This window comes from Salmo trutta, chromosome 7 (genome assembly GCF_901001165.1).
Source record: "Salmo trutta chromosome 7, fSalTru1.1, whole genome shotgun sequence".
Classification (NCBI taxonomy): domain Eukaryota; kingdom Metazoa; phylum Chordata; class Actinopteri; order Salmoniformes; family Salmonidae; genus Salmo; species Salmo trutta.
Window position 1 is genome coordinate 27261337 of NC_042963.1, and position 16990 is coordinate 27278326.

General features: G+C 41.6%; 1 protein-coding gene across 1 annotated transcript in view; it reads right to left on the bottom strand.

The window, feature by feature from the left end:
* si:dkeyp-19e1.3 (uncharacterized) overlaps positions 1-16990 on the bottom strand; it is a 114256-nt gene that overhangs the window by 44903 nt on the left and 52363 nt on the right. Inside the window, exon 2 of the mRNA XM_029758487.1 lies at positions 8883-8956. Within this exon, the coding sequence (XP_029614347.1) occupies positions 8883-8948 (66 nt within the window). The 5' untranslated portion in view covers positions 8949-8956. The remainder of the gene's footprint in view (positions 1-8882; positions 8957-16990) is intronic.

Genomic DNA, 16990 nt, shown 5'->3' on the forward strand with positions numbered 1-16990 from the left:
TATGCAGCAGTTGTCTTTACTTCCATGTTGAAGTTCTCTGCCATTTCCCTTATTTCATTATTATTGAATTCTCCTCCATTGTCACTAACATTTCTGCGGCGGGCCATGCACACTTACCCAGGAATGCATGAAGTGCTTGACGATGTCACTGGGTTTCTTTGTATTCACAATGCTTCCAGCGCTGAAGCGTGTGAAGTGGTCGATTATGTGAAGGTACCACACACTTGGTGCTAACTCATGTAGATCTACAGCCACTGTTTCATTGTACTTGGAAGCTAGTGGCAAACCAACAGCTGGTTTGGGCTTAGGTTTACTGTATTTTTGACATGTGTCACAACTGTTAACTATCTGCTGTAGAATGGAAATACTCTCATCATCATTATTCCCTGAACTGCTGAGTAACTTCTGAAGTCTGTCAACTGTAGCATGTCCAAACTGTTTGTGAAGCTTTAACAATACTTTTTGTTTTTCTTTTGTGTTCATGTTCTCTGTGACTGTCAGAATATCCATGTGCTCTGTGTCTGTCAGAATCTCATTTTTGCATGGATTCTGTGTGATGTCTTTGTCTAAAATGTTTACACAATAGTGGCCTGAGGTAGTAAGTTCAAGAGTCACTGGTTGTTTAAACATCACTGCCTTGTCATTTTTTATGTCTAGTACAGCCCCTGCCTTCTTGAGGGAAGCTGTGCTTAATAGTAAGGGGATATCTGCAGAGACCACCTCTGTTTCAATGTGACACTTAGTCTTACCAATTTTTGCTGGTATCTTAACTCGCTTGGTAGAATGGACAATTCTCCCATCTCCAAATTTGAAAGCTCTGTTGCTTGGTGTGTCAATCATATTTTGTACTTCTTTCATATTTAGTTCACTGACATAGCCATCAAGCCATTTTGCACCACACACTGTCCGTGTACATGCAGTATCAATCACAGCAGATCCTAAGGATTCAACTATAAAAATCTCAGTATCAGAAGCAGATTCATTTGAAAACAGTGTAATGTTACACTGCTCTATATCTGTGTTTACATTTTCCTCTGTTAGTTTAACTTGTTCATTTTTATGAGGACAGTGTTTAACCCAATGGTAAGTGTTTTGACAAACAGCACATTTTGATCTCCTTCCATATTTGTCCAGTGGATTTGTGCCGGGAAATGGCGCCCTCTTCTGGTTGTCTTGAGGACGTGACTTTTTAGTGCCTTTTCTCTGCTACTCAGTGTAATATACTCTGTCACTCGCTTGCATTCCATCTGTTAACGGCGCGACAGACGTCTTTTCACCAAAAATTATTTTTAGTGCCGACTTCATTGATGCAAAAGTCAGTACAGTACAAGCAGTCAAAGCCAAATGTTTCTCCCTACCATGTAGACAGGCAGTATCTAGCAACTTGAAAGCTAACACTGCATCCGGGAGAACCATGTCGTACTTGCGCATCCTAGTGTACCTCTGTTCGAAATCAATGATGTAGTCCGTCATTGCAACCGAAATATCTCTCGTAACACTGTCAAAGTTTGAATATGCCTCGTAGGCACGGTCTTTCTCTTCTTTAAGAAATACAGAATCCAGTGCACTGAAAGTTCCCATACCTCATCATTGTTCAAATCCTCAACGGATATATCCAGCACTGTATCTCTCGCTCTTCCCTCGAGCGATAATACCACCGCAAGTGCTTGCTTTTTCGCGTCCAGATTAGTAACCCATGTCCAGATTCCAAGTTCATTTTTCCAACTTTCGTACAACCTCTTCTCGTTGAAGCGAGGTGGCACATTGTAGTTATTAGCCATCCTCTGCTACCAATGTTAACTCGAAATGACACAACGACAAGGTTCCAGTTTAACAAAGTTTACTATACCGTATGAACACACTACAAGGTACAGTGGGGGAAAAAAGTATTTAGTCAGCCACCAATTGTGCAAGTTCTCCCACTTAAAAAGATGAGAGACCTGTAATTTTCATTGTAGGTACACATCAACTATGACAGACAAAATGAGAGAAAAAAATCCAGAAAATCACATTGTAGGATTTTTTATGAATTTATTTGCAAATTATGGGGGAAAATAAGTATTTGGTCAATAACAAAAGTTTCTCAATACTTTGTTATATACCCTTTGTTGGCAATGACACTGGTCAAACGTTTTCTGTAAGTCGTCACAAGGTTTTCACACACTGTTGCTGGTATTTTGGCCCATTCCTCCATGCAGAGCTCCTCTAGAGCAGTGATGTTTTGGGGCTGTCGCTGGGCAACACGGACTTTCAACTCCCTCCAAAGATTTTCTATGGGGTTGAGATCTGGAGACTGGCTAGGCCACTCCAGGACCTTGAAATGCTTATTACGAAGCCACTCCTTCGTTGCCCGGGCGGTGTGTTTGGGATCATTGTCATGCTGAAAGACCCAGCCACGTTTCATCTTCAATGCCCTTGCTGATGGAAGGAGGTTTTCACTCAAAATCTCAATATACATGGCCCCATTCATTCTTTCCTTTACACGGATCAGTCGTCCTGGTCCCTTTGCAGAAAAACAGTGGTTTGGGTTTATGTGACATTATATGCTAGCTTGAAAAATGGGTGTCTGATTATTTCTGGCTGGGTACTCTGCTGACATAATCTAATGTTTTGCTTTCGTTGTAAAGCCTTTTTTAAATCGGACAGTGTGGTTAGATTAACGAGAGTCTTGTCTTTAAAATGCTGTAAAATAGTCATATTTTTGAGAAATTGAAGTAATAGTATTTCTAAGGTATTTGAATAACGCGCCACGGGATTCAACTGGCTGTTGAGTAGGTGGGACGCTAGCCCAGAGGGGTTAACAAAAGACTCTACTATGCAAGTAACCCTTTCGGGTGCGTTCGTAAATTCAGTCTGGCCATCTACTCCGATTTCAGAGCACTTTTGTCTGAGTGTGCCAGAGAGGGGAGCAAAACTGATGAATTTACGAACGCTCAACACCCGTTGAATACGGCCGGTGTCAGTAAACATCAGCAAAAAAGCGGAATTAAATTGTTGCCAGCAGCACAGTTACAGTCACCAATGCTCAGGATAACATGAAGAAAGCCTAACCAGTTCGGCTAGGATGCGTAAAATGTTCTCTCATTCTGTGTCTGGAAGTAGCTAGCAAGCTAGCCAATGTTAGCCAGTCCGCTTGGGTGCTTGACTGCCGATGTGAGGTCAGAAGGTTCGGTTCAACCCTACTCATCAACCAGCGTGCGCTCTGAACGTGAAACACTCTGAATTTACAAACGAACAATCTGACAGCACAGTTGCAACCACCAATGCTCTGGATAACATAACAGCCTAACTATCTCTGCTAGTGCAAGTAATGATCAGCTGTTCTCTCTTAGATGTCTGGAAGTAGCTACCAAGTTCCTTTGGGTGCTTGCCTGCTGTTAGTACATTCGGATCAAGCCTTAAATGAGATGGGTGGGGCTAAAGCTTAAGAGGGTTTGAACGATGCTGAATGGGTTTAGTAGTACCAAAACATTCAAAGGCCATTTTCTCAAAAGTGAGTTTCCAAGTTTATCAACTTTCAAAGAAAAGCTTAATAAAGCCATAGAGAAGCTGAAAGAGGTGCACGAGCATTCTCTCTCGAATATGGATGAAATAGAGCAGGATGCTTTCAGAGTGGAATCTAACTCCGCTCACTTCGCAGTCGTACGTGTGGTTTCAACGGCCAAGTTAAGAAAAAAACAGGAAGGGAAAAGCAGCAAACCCTCTTGAAGGCAGTGGGGCAGGAAACGTTCAAATAGTGGTGTATGGCCTTGGTTTTGATCAATAGTGGTTCATAGAGAAGACAGTTTCTATGTGAAGGGAGACGTAGGAGGCCACGTCTCACACAACTTTTTAATAGATGCCTGGAATCAAATATCGCAGATTCCTTACGATGAGAAATATGCAAAATTTACAACAGGGTAAAGTGTTATATTCAGAAAGGTAACAGGGGCAGCATCGAAAGTGATACGATTACTGCCTGTCTTTAAACATAGGACCAGTAACAACACCCGGATAATTTTACATGGGAGGAAGTAGAACCAATTTTGGGGTTGGAGAAATGACAGGGAAATGGATTCTAAAAAGGTAACAAATGAAAATTACCAGGCCAACAGTCTTTTGCAAACTCAGAAAACCTTGGGGGGTTTTTAATCTCGTGAGACACTTTATTTAGTCTTATTATGAAATAGATTGAAGGTGAACACAGATGGTGTCTTAATGCATGGAGAGATAATTTGACCAAGAACAGTGTGAACCTCAACCCACCCCCAACTGGCTGAAGAAATGGCGACAAAGGCGTTCACTACGACCTTGTCTTCCACCACTCCTACCTGTGATATGAGTCCGAGCCATCAACTTGTGTACGAGCGACAGGAGTGCGGCATGAGGCCTGAGACTGTGCATGTGGAGTGAACATGGCGAGAGATCACGTCCAATCTTCTCTCATGCTAGGGTGTACTGGTGGGAAAATGGACCAGACAGAATGAACGGTACATAATGGTGGCGGCAGCTCAGGTGAGAGACTCGTGTGCTTGGGAAAAATTTATTTATTTCCTCAGATATTGAAATCGGGGAGGGGGGGGGTCAACCGTGCCCATAATTGTTTATTTGGGGTATCAGGTTGACTGTGGAGGTCTGCACACTGCAAAATTTATAGTAATTTAGATTAAGAATGCATCGTGATACCGATCTGTCATTAACATGCCACTCGCGACAGTAAAACAAGGTCAAACGGGGGTTGTAATGAGAAAAGTTAATAGCGGTTATATATGGTCCCGTATATAAAATGTACATTCTAACCGTGATGATGTGTGCTAGGTTGAGGGGCATGAATTTGAGTGATAGTCCTCAGCGCTTTATGTTGAGTCTGTCATTCTAAATTTGGGTTGGATAATTTATCAAATGTTTTAATTATGATCCGGAAAGGAGAGAAAGAGACAGAGAGCACTGCTCCTAAGCTATGAGGGGAGGGTGAGCTGCTCAATTTTATTGGGTCTAGGGAGGGTTTTTCTCCCTAGAAACATTATCTTTTAATGACCTCTGAGAAAGTTATTAGAGAACCCACTAGATAGCTTGGGTCAACCATGAAGGGGTTTTGTTTTACCATGTCATCATAACACTAATGTTAAAGCACATCAATACATATGGCTTGCTGGATGATACAGTAAAAGTAATTACGTATAAGGCTCATAGTCCGTCTTGCCTTGACACCCGAGGATGAAGACGAATAGCATCCCATGGGCATTAAACAGAACAGATGGACAGTTCTTTCCCCAGTCTAAGTCGCATCAAGTGTGTTGTGAAATTATTAAACATGTACATTAAAATCGGTCAAAAGTTTTAGAACACCTCATTCAAGGGTTTTTCTTTATTTTTCCTATTTTCTACATTGTAGAATAATAGTGAAGACATCAAAACTATGAAATAACACATACGGAATCAAGCCAAGAGTGTTGCAAAGCTGTCATTAAGGCTGTCATTGAAGAAGAAGAATCTCAAATATAAAATATATTTTGATTTGTTTAACACTTTCTTGGTTACTACATGATTCCATATGTGTTACTTCATAGTTCTGATGTCTTCACTATTATTCTACAATGTAGAAAATAGTAAAAATAAAGAAAATCCCTTGAATGAGTAGGTGTTCTAAAACTTTTGACCGGTAGTGTATTTTGTCTTTTCCCTGTTCAAGTCAATATGTTTTTAGGTGTGGTGGAACATAAGAGTGATCATTGTTCCAGGGGAGGGATTGTTGGAAATTGACTAATTGACTTGAGAATGTTTTAGTATGTTTATAACTATAGAAGCGGATTAGTAGTGATTGTGTTATGGGTTCGATGGAATGATTTATGTGCAAATGTATTTGTAGCAGAAGACGAGGTACATATGTGGCCTGTGTTTGAGACAATGTTTTTCATAAAGCTGTTAATTGCAGAGTCTGGCAGGACCGACATCAGTGTATTCTGTGGAGTCCCAAAAACCATTGCATTAACGTTATAGGGAATTGGGAGAGCGGAATGTGACTGGGGCGGAGATTGGTGGGGCTCATAAATTAAGGAAGTGGGTAATAGAGTCTCTGGGGAATGATACCACTCCTCTATGTATATTGTTACAGGGGATTGCTCGTAGGAGAGGGAGTACAGCTAACTGTGCACAATATAGAGACCACTATGAAGTTACATTTAATATCACAGATGCCAAGATCATGGTGAGAGTAGCAGAGATAGTGTTGTCATTTCAGACGCTATTGTCAACTTTTAGTGATGGGTTTGTCAAAGTTACAACGCTTGAAAGGATAGCCACAGAACCCTGTATACAGGAGGACACATCACCGAAAGGGGAGTTAGCTGTAATAATAGCATCACCTCTCCTGCAGTGTGATTAAGAAACATGTGACTCAGACTTTTGTTAAGTTGGATACTCTTCCAACAGCACTAATCTCTCCTCCATTTCTAACAGCCAGCAAACACTTGACATATCTCCCAGAAGATTGGGACCGAGTGACGGTAAATGAAAAGTATCAGGTGGCTGCTTATCAACCATTGGGACCCAAAGGTTACACTATAACAAGGGTGTTCACAAAGGGGTGGGGTGTAGATCGGCCTTGGGATGAGCGATGTGTACCTAACCCGAGCAAAGGAAAGTATTATCCACTGGTACCGACTGTAGCAGAGCACAGGTCATCATTGGAGATGTTGGTGGCCAGGGAACCGGGTATGAGTTGGGAGTCCGGTAGGGAGTATCTGAAAGGTTCAGTCCTAGACCTATCAGTGAACAACGAAAACAATAGGAGAGCAGGGGACAGATTCCATGCAGTAGCTATTCTCACGGCAGTCGCTGTAGGGACATTAATTGAAGGATGCTATAGTAACAACATGGAACTGGACTACGGTGCAAATGAGGGATTTTGTGAAGTATGCGTCATGGGCAGTGTTAGTAGTAGCAGGGGTTACTTTGGTAGCACTGTTGGGGTATCACCTTCTGAGGGCATTGATATTGAAACGGATATACAGTGCTGATATAACGTATCCTGAAGGCATAGTCAGGCGAAGAAAGTGGGAATCATCACGTAATCAAACGTTGGTTTATCTTTGCATATATAATTATGCATATTCATATTTGTAATGCTTTGTGTTTCTCTTTGCGTTTCAAGTTTTGTGCCACCACTCTCTTAGGAACCAGAAGGAGGAAATGGAGAAAGTCAAAAGCTCCAGCTGAAATGTCAGTTGTCTGACGAGAGGTGGAAATAAGAATGTGCATAGTGTGATTATAAATCAGAGGCCACAAGTCTCGAAGATGTAAACCTAATAATTAACTGTGAATGTTAACCAAGCCTACTCATGCTATAGTAGACTACTAGCTGCCATAGCTAACGTTAGGTTATCCAATATGATAATGTAGTGTCTGTCTTGACTGCATCAAACCGGAAGAAGCTAGTTAAGCTAGCTAGCTTGGCGAATTGAGGCTGCATGCGCTCTCATTCTACACAGTTACAAACATTCAGAATAAGTTGGCTGTTGTAGCGTATCCTTCGCCTTTAACTTTTAATCCCGTAATTTTAACACCATTTTCCATTGATTAGTATCTCCTAACTTTTGCCAAACACAGAGGCTCTATCACTATAGCCTATTCCAACTTTGATGACTTATGATTGGACAACAAGCTACACAAGCCCCTCTCGTGAAAAGCAAGAGTCAGCAGCATAATGATTCAATGTCTCTCCCTCTTTCTACTGCAGCAGTCGCATTCGGAACTGTATGGGTCCTTCCAGACAAATCAGTTAAAATTACACATACCCAATACCTGTGACAATCATGACAGATCCGACCCAAACCAGTGACAATATTTAGAATTCTGAATCCGGACCCGCTCTGTTCTCAGATCGGGTCTTTAGGTAGAGGTGGATTCGTGAAGACCTCTACTCTGGGGCTTCGCTTCACCATAAAGCTGCTCTATTTACCCTTATTTTGGGTTGCAAAATCACCCAAATTTTCCCAAAAGTACACTGGAATAAAAGAAGCTTCCCCTACCCTTCATTAGAGTTTTACATTTACTAGACTGTTTATCAAAAGTTTCAGCTAGGCTGTTCTGAGTGTCTGCCGGTCTAGTGTCATCAGTTGCATGGAGGCTAGGCAGGGGACAGGGAGGGCACAGTATGTCCCTACAGTCAGTCGTCAGTACTGGGCCCAGCCATCTGTCTGTGGTCCTTCATTTGAGCAGTCCCCTCAACTAATCTTCCACAAGTACACAGCAAGAGTGGCTGAAGACTGAAGACATTTCTAATAAAGGGACAATCTGGGATTCGAAAACAACAAAGCGCTCCACTTGTTTAGGTAAACAGCTGAGGGATGGGGTTGGAGAAATGTAATCACTCTCAAATTCATAGACCATCTATGAGATCAACATGTTTTGAAGCTCTACAGTGTTTGTTTACGATTACATTGTTTACAAACAATGGCGTAAAACAAAAGTATATTTTGGGTTCTGATCGAGTACATGCAATCATAAGTTACATTCTTTAAGACCAAATGGCCAGGCCTATATATCATTAATTCAAAAAAAAATTTTACAAAATGGATGTACCAATCCCAGATTGCTCGTTTTGTTTTGTAAACATCAAGTAAATCAATTTGAGTTTGTTGACAGTCTCGGCATCTAGGCTACAAATCATCTGAACAACAATCCAAATATAAATTGGGCAAACAGCCCTTGTCATACTTGATGGTACACACACACACACACGTCACACGTCACACGTCACACGTCACACGTCACACGTCACACGTCACACTTGGGAAAATCTGAAATGGCACCATATGTGATTTTAAACTCAGCCCTATTTTGGACAAAGCCCTCGTCTTAGGCGACTTACAGAACCGATGATGTCACACACACAAACTCACCTTGTCATACTTGGAGATGATGTCAGCCCGTTCCTCTGCTATCAGCGTCTCAATGTCCTTCTTCATGTCAAAATCTGAAGGGAGAGGGGGAAGAGAAGAGATGAGTTTCAACACAAATCAACATTGACCATCCATAATAGGCATGATATAACATAACACAACGCAATGCAATACAAAAACACCCAAATCACAAAGAGAGTCTAGTACCTTAGTCTATTCTATTCTTAGTTCCTATTAGCCTAATAAGACATCTAAAGTGGTTCTCTGAGCCACTCATCCTGATCACTAGCACTAAGCCAAAGAGGGCTGTGACAAAACCAGTATCGCAATATTTTTTTCATGGCAAAAATGAAACACGAAGCAGACCAAACTCTTTGGTCCTATAAAAACCTGCTGTATGTAAAATATTGTGTGCTATAGCTTGGAAAATAAACAAATGGGACAGGATGACAACGATGTTTGTTTACAACATCAGGGCTGTTTTCCAAAAGAAGTTAAATTCACTTCATGTTTTGTTTCCTTGCCACGATACTAACAAGTATTGTGATACTGGTATTGTCACTACCCTACCAAACAATAGCATAGTATGAGGTTCAAAGGTCATGGATCAGATCAACCAATCAACTGCTCGATCAAGGTCGTCTACAGGCTATATCATCATCATCATCAGTCACTTTCCTAAATACTCGTAAAACTTAGACACCTAATTGCCAAAATAAATTACAAGATAGCGGTATGTGGCACATCCTATGATCAAGCAAAGTAACAATCCATATAGGGCCTAGTTCACAACTATGTATTAACGAGACCCCCAGTTATTTTGGGTATTTCTCACTGCCTAATATCCTACGATGTTCACTTTAAAATTAGTACCAGCAAATAGATGGTCCACCACATGCAAATCCAGTACTCACATCAACTAGGCTAGGTCTGGAGAAGTGAGCTGGAGCAGGCATGTAGTATACTGTACTTCAGCAGTAGCATGTGATGACAGGACAAACCCCAAACTGTAGGCAACATTCCTATGCACAACAGTTAGCAATATCAATAACTTTTACTACTAGCCTTGCTTCGTGCCACAAAGACCCAAGGATGGTGAAAGAAACAATATTTGGTCTACATTATCTCCAGTCTTCACCTGATCTGATTATGTACAAGGTCTGCATAGCACAGTGAGAGCAGACAGTGGTCAAAATAACTTTGGCCTATTTAGGGAAAGATGTTTCCCCACAATGTGTTGTTAGTAACAATAGAATAGCACATTATGTGAAGCCCTTATCAGTCTCTTTGGTTCCACAACGTTGAGCCGGCGAGAGATGTGTGTTGGAAAACGTATCGCAATACAAGGATGGGATATGCCACTGCACTTCAAATTTTAACTTAATACACAGTGCTCCATTGAGAAGATTGAAATACTGCTCGTTTTCCTGGAAATCTGCTATTTTCGTCCTCATGCTAGCTAGCAGTATACATTTGCATAAATTAACATGGGTTAAATGAGGACCATAGGAATACAGAGGTAGCTTGTGTGAATGGTCCTGCTTCAAGACCAACTTTAAAACATTCAGGCTATTCTAACTTCAAATTCTTAAAAATCTTTATTAACTATTAACTATAGACATTTGCATAAAATAACTAACCAACAGTAACTCTTGAACCGTTCAAGCTAGAGACACCAAATCAACTTTCACATGTTCATGCTTATCCAATCAATCAATCAACTTTTTCAAACTATAACCAGTCAATACCACTACTATATCACAGCCATAACTTACATCACAACCATAAATACGTTAACAGCTAGCAAAAACACCACATTTTGAAGTTGTGAAGATGTTTTTGTTAGGAATGAAAAGATGACTGAAGACTGGACGGCCAGGTATTCGTGCAGTTTAGTCCATTTCTGTGGCAACATGGACTCTTAACGTGATGAAACTTTGTTGCTCCTGGCTAAAACAAGCAAGGTGTTGTAGCATATGAGTCTTCAGTTGCCTATAGGCAATGCTCCCCTCCCTGCAGCAGCACGTAGAAATATAATGAATATTCTATGGCAGCAAGAAGTCAGGAGAGGAGAAACTGTGTCTTTAAAACATTTGTATATATTTTGCTATAATGGTGACCGCAGTCATTTGGCTCACCAATAACCATCATCTAAAATTACATGATCATCACAGCTCTAACAAATGAGCTAGGCTCCGACAGCCTAGGCTATGATTAGCCTACATAAAAACTATTGATAATAGTGAAGTCTCTTCTCCTTATCTGGAGCCATATCAAGTGTCACAGAGTAAGAGTGCTGATTTAGGATCAGGACCCTGCGGTCAATGTAATCTTGTTCATTGTAATCTAAAAGGCAAAACTGGTTCTAAAATCAGCACTCCTACGCTGACACTCTTGTTTGCTTACATACAGCCCCTGGCCATCAATCTCAACACTTTTTTATACAACAGCATAAAAAAAAGCAATGACGAGAGTTAGGCTGAAAAATATGAAAATCATGAAGACAAGTGAATAACCAGGTCCCAAAGCACAAAGTGACACAGCCAATGTCTTATCTAAGCTCGTGTTCATTAGGACAAACAACTGAAAACTATAAAGCAAAATTGCAACAGAAAGCAAAAATTAATATTTCTTATTGGACAAGTCTAGGTAGGTCCCAAACTATTTCGGTCTGTTCTCTTCTGTTTGGTGCCTAATGATCACGACCCAGCCATATTCTTATCTAAGCTCCAGAACCTTTCTAGGTCTGAGCTGTTTTTATCATCTTGAGGTGGCTAGGTTGTGTTAACTTCTTTGGGATAGGGGGCGGTATTTTGACGTCCGGATGAAAAGCGTGCCCAAAGTAAACTGCCTGCTACTCAACCCCGAGGACAAACCATCAACAACAACAAAAAAAATCAGCATGTCAATGGCTGGCACTTTTATAATAGGGTGAAATCGTCCCCGATTGCAGTTCCTAGGACTTCCAGTAGATGTCAACAGTCTTTAGAAAGAGTTTCAGGCTGGTTTTGGGAAAAATGGAAGGAGAAGTTGTAGTTTTTCTAAGTGGCTCCCATTTTGGCTGTAGTGTTTCCAAGCGCATGGCCGAGAGCACGCATTCTTTTTGTTTATCTCCGGTAAAGACAATAACGATTCTTCGTCTTAAATTGTATCATTTATTTGCGTATTAGGGTACCTAAGGATGGATTATAAACATTGATTGACTTATTTGGATAAGTTTATATGTCTTACCCATATCGGCTGCAGAGTGTGTGATCACAGTCTTCCGGAACAGCTGGTGCTCTCATGCATGTTTCAGGGTTATTTGCCCCGAAGCGAGCATAGAACTAGTTTAACTCGTCTGGTAGGCTTGTGTCACTTAGCAGCTCTTGGCTGTGCTCCCCTTTGTAGTCTGTGGTGGTTTGTAAGCCCTGCCACATCCAACAAGCGTCAGAGCCGGTGTAGTATGATTCAATCTTAGTCCTGCCGGCGACCCAAAACAACGGTGCCGCAGGAGGGGCAGAACAAGCGGTCTTCTGGTCAGGCTCCGTAGACGGACACATCACGCACCACTCCCGAGTTTACTACTCGCCAATGTCCAGTCTCTTGACAACAAGGTAGACGAAATCCGAGCAAGGGTTCTGCTTACCAGAGAGACATCAGAGATAGTAACGTTCTTTGTTTCACGGAAACGTGGCTCACTCGAGATGCGCTAATCGGAGTCGGTACAGCCACCTGGTTTCTTCATGCATCACGCCGACAGAAACAAACATCTCTCTGGTAAGAAGAAGGGTGGAGGGGTATGCCTTATGATTAACGAGACGTGGTGTGATCATAACAACATACAGGAACTCAAGTCCTTTTGCTCACATGACCTAGAATTCCTTGAAATCAAATGTCGACCGCATTATCTACCAAAAGAATTCTCTTCGATTATAAATCACAGCCGTATATATCCCCCCCAAACAGACACATCGATGGCCCTGAATGAACTTCATTGGACTCTATGTAAACTGGAAACCACATATCCTGAGGCTGCATTCATTGTAGCTGGGGATTTTAACAAGGCTAATCTGAAAACAAGACTCCCTAAATTTTATCAGCATATCGAATGCGCTACCCGGGCAGAAAAAACTCGACCATTATTACTCTAACTTCCGCGACGCATACAAAGCCCTGCCCTGCTTTCGGCAAATTTGACCACGACTCCATTTTGTTGCTCCCAGCCTATAGACAGAAACTAAAACAGGAAACGCCCGTGCTCAGGTCTGTTCAACGCTGGTCCGACCAATCTGATTCTACGCTTCAAGATTGCGTCGATCACGTGGACTGGGATATGTTCCGCATAGCGTCGGAAAATAACATTGACGAATACGCTGATTCGGTGAGCGAGTTTTTTAGCAAGTGCATCGGTGATGTTGTACCCACAGCAACTATTAAAACCTTCCCCAACCAGAAACCGTGGATGATGGCAGCATTCATGCAAAACTGAAAGCGCGAACCACTGCTTTTAATCAGGGCAAGGTGACCAAAAACATGACCGAATACAAACAGTGTAGCTATTCCCTCCACAAGGCAATCAAACAAGCTAAGCATCAGTATAGAGACAAAGTAGAGTCACAATTCAACAGCTCAGACACGAGAGGTATGTGGCAGGGTCTACAGTCAATCACGGACAACAAAAAGAAAACCAGCCCAGTCGCGGACCATGATGTCCTGCTCCCAGACAAACTAAACAACTTCTTTGCTCGCTTTGAGGACAATACAGTGCCAACGACACGGTCCGCTACCAAAACCTGTGGGCTCTCCATCGCAGCCAACGTGAGTAAAGCATTTAAACGCGTTAACCCTCGCAAGGCTGCCGGCCCAGACGGCATCCCTAGCCGCATCCTCAGAGCATGCGCAGACCAGCTGGCTGGTATGTTCGCGGACATTTTCAATCAATCCTTATTAGAGGTCGACCGATTATGATTTTTCAACGCCAATACCGATTATTGGAGGGCCAAAAAAGCTGCTACCGATTAATCGGCCGATTATTTTCCTATTTTTCTTTATGACAATTACAACAATACTGAATGAACACTTATTTTAACTTAATATAATACATCAATAAAATCAATTTAGTCTCAAATAAATAATGAAACATGTTCAATTTGGTTTAAATAATGCAAAACAAAGTGTTGGAGAAGTAAAAGTGCAATATGTGCCATGTAAGAAAGCTAATGTTTAAGTGCCTTGCTCAGAACATGGGAACATATGAAAGCTAGTGGTTCCTTTTAACATGAGTCTTCAATATTCCCAGGTAAGAAGTTTTAGGTTGTAGTTATTATATTATTATAGGAATTATAGGACTATTTCTCTCTATACGATTTGTATTTCATATACCTTTGACTATTGGATGTTCTTATAGGCACTTTAGTATTGCCAGTGTAACAGTATAGCTTCCGTCCCTCTCCTCGCTCCTACCTGGGCTCAAACCAGGAACACATCGACAACAGCCACCCTCGAAGCAGCGTTACCCATGCAGAGGAAGGGAAAAAACGACTCCAAGTCTCAGAGCGAGTGACGTTTGAAACGCAATTAGCGTGCACCCGGCTAACTAGCTATCCATTTCACATCGGTTACACTAGCCTCATTTTGGAAGTTGATAGGCTTGAAGGGGTGGGTATAATTTGTGGAACGTTCCAACAGGAATCTGTTCCAAAAAACGTAAAGTAAAAGGTTGCCAACCAACAACGCATACAAACCTAGCTAACTAGCTGCCGAATAGGCATCAACTCACCACGTAGCTTATTCTTAATGTTTGTCCATAAGCAAACAGACATGTGAGGACAGACATTTTTCAGAATAAACGTAATGAGTGAAAATCGCAATGAAATAGACCACTCCCTACCCGGTATCTTATTCTGCCGCTATACAACTTCGTATGCGTTGTTTTTTGGAAACCTTGTTATTTACGAAGTTTTTGGAATAGATTCCTGTTGGAACGTTCCACAAATTATACTCACCCAGGTTGAAGTCATAAACAGCGCAATGCTTGAAGGGCTGTTTGAATGAATGCTTACGAGCCTGCTGCTGCCTACCACCGCTCAGTCAGACTGCTCTATCAAATCATAGACTTAATTATAATATAATAAACACAGAAATACGAGCCCTGGGTCATTAATATGGTCGAATCTGGAAACTATCATCTCGAAAACAAACGTTTTTTTCTTTCAGTAACATACGGAACCGTTACGTATTTTATCTAACGGGTGACTAAGTCTAAATATTCCTGTTAGGCATTGATGTTTATGGTTAGGTACATTGGTGCAACGACAGTACTTTTTTCGCAAATGCGCTTGTTAAATCAACACCGTTTGTTGAAGTAGGCTGTGATTCAATGAAAATTAACAGGCACCGCATCGATCATATGCAACGCAGGACACGTTAGATAAACTAGTAATATCATCAACCATGTGTAGTTAACTAGTGATTATGTTAAGATTGATAGTTTTTTATAAGTCTAATGCTAGATAGCAACTTACCTTTGCTTCTTGCTGCCCTCGCGTTACAGGTAGTCAGCCTGTTAATCCTTGTGGAGTGTAATGTAAGGCAGGTGGTTAGAGCGTTGGACTGGTAACCGAAGGTTGCAAAAACGAATCCCCCCTGAACAAGGCAGTTAACCCCCGTTTCTAGGCCGTCATTGTCAATAAGAATGTGTTCTTAATCTGACTTGCCTAGTTAAATAAAGCTGTAAAAAAAAAAATAATAAAAAATAAAAATTCGGCAAATCGGTGGCCAAAAATACCGATTACCAATTGTTATGAAACCTTGAAATCGGCCCTAATTAATCAGCCATTCCGATTAATCGGTCGACCTCTAATCCTTATCCCAGTCTGCTGTTCCCACATGCTTCAAGAGGGCCACCATTGTTCCAGTTCCCAAGAAAGCTAAGGTAACTGAGCTTAATGACTATCGCCCCGTTGCACTCACCTCCGTCATCATGAAGTGCTTTGAGAGACTAGTCAAGGATCATATCATCTCCACCCTACCTGACACCCTAGACCCACTCCAATTTGCTTACCACCCCAATAGGTCCACAGACGACGCAATCGCACTGCACTAACCCATCTGGACAAGAGGAATACCTATGTAAGAATGCTGTTCATCGACTACAGCTCAGCATTTAACACCATAATACCTTGTTATTGGCAGAAAGATTTGAAACTCTATTTGTTATTGGTTTATTAACTTATAATCGCCTGGTAATGTCGCCAGGGAGGCCAAAACGCCATCCCACCAAAATAGGCTGAAATTTCAGGCAGTCTTTTCAAACAGCTTACACTAAAACGGCATTATCATCATTTTCACAGTATCACTGCAACCTCAGTTTGGAAATATATACTGAACAAAAATATGAACGCAACATGTAAAGTGTTGGTCCAATGTTTCATGAGCTGAAATAAAGATCCCAGAAATTTTCCATACGCACAAAAAGCTTATCTCTCTCAAATGTTGTGCACAAATTTCTTTACATCCCTATTAGTGAGCATGTCTCCTTTGCCAAGATATTCCATCCACCTGACAGGTGTGGCATATCAAGAAGCTGATTAAACAGTATGATCATTACACAGGTGCACCTTGTACTGGGGACAATAAAGGGCCACTCAAATCTGCAGTTTTGTCACAACACCATGCCACAGATGTCTCAAGTTTTGAGGGAGCGTTCAATTGGCATGCTGACTGCAGGAATGTCCAACAGCGCTGTTGCCAGAGAATTGAATGTTAATTTATCTACCATAAGCCACCTTCAATGTCATTTTAGAGAATTTGGCGTCCAACCGGCCTCACAACAGCAGACCATGTGTAACCACTCCAGCACAGGACCTCCACATCCGGCTTCCTCACCTACGGGATCGTCAGACCAGCCACGGACAGCTGATGAAACTGAGGAGTATGTCTGTCTGTAATAAAGCCCTTTTGTGGCGAAAAAAATAATTCTGATTGGCTAGGTTGACTGCTCCCCAGTGGGTGGCCCTGCCCAATTATGTGACATCCATAGATTAGGACCTAATGAATTCATTTCAATTGACGCATTTCTTAAATGAACTAACTCCATCAAATCGTTGAAATTGTTAGATGTTGCG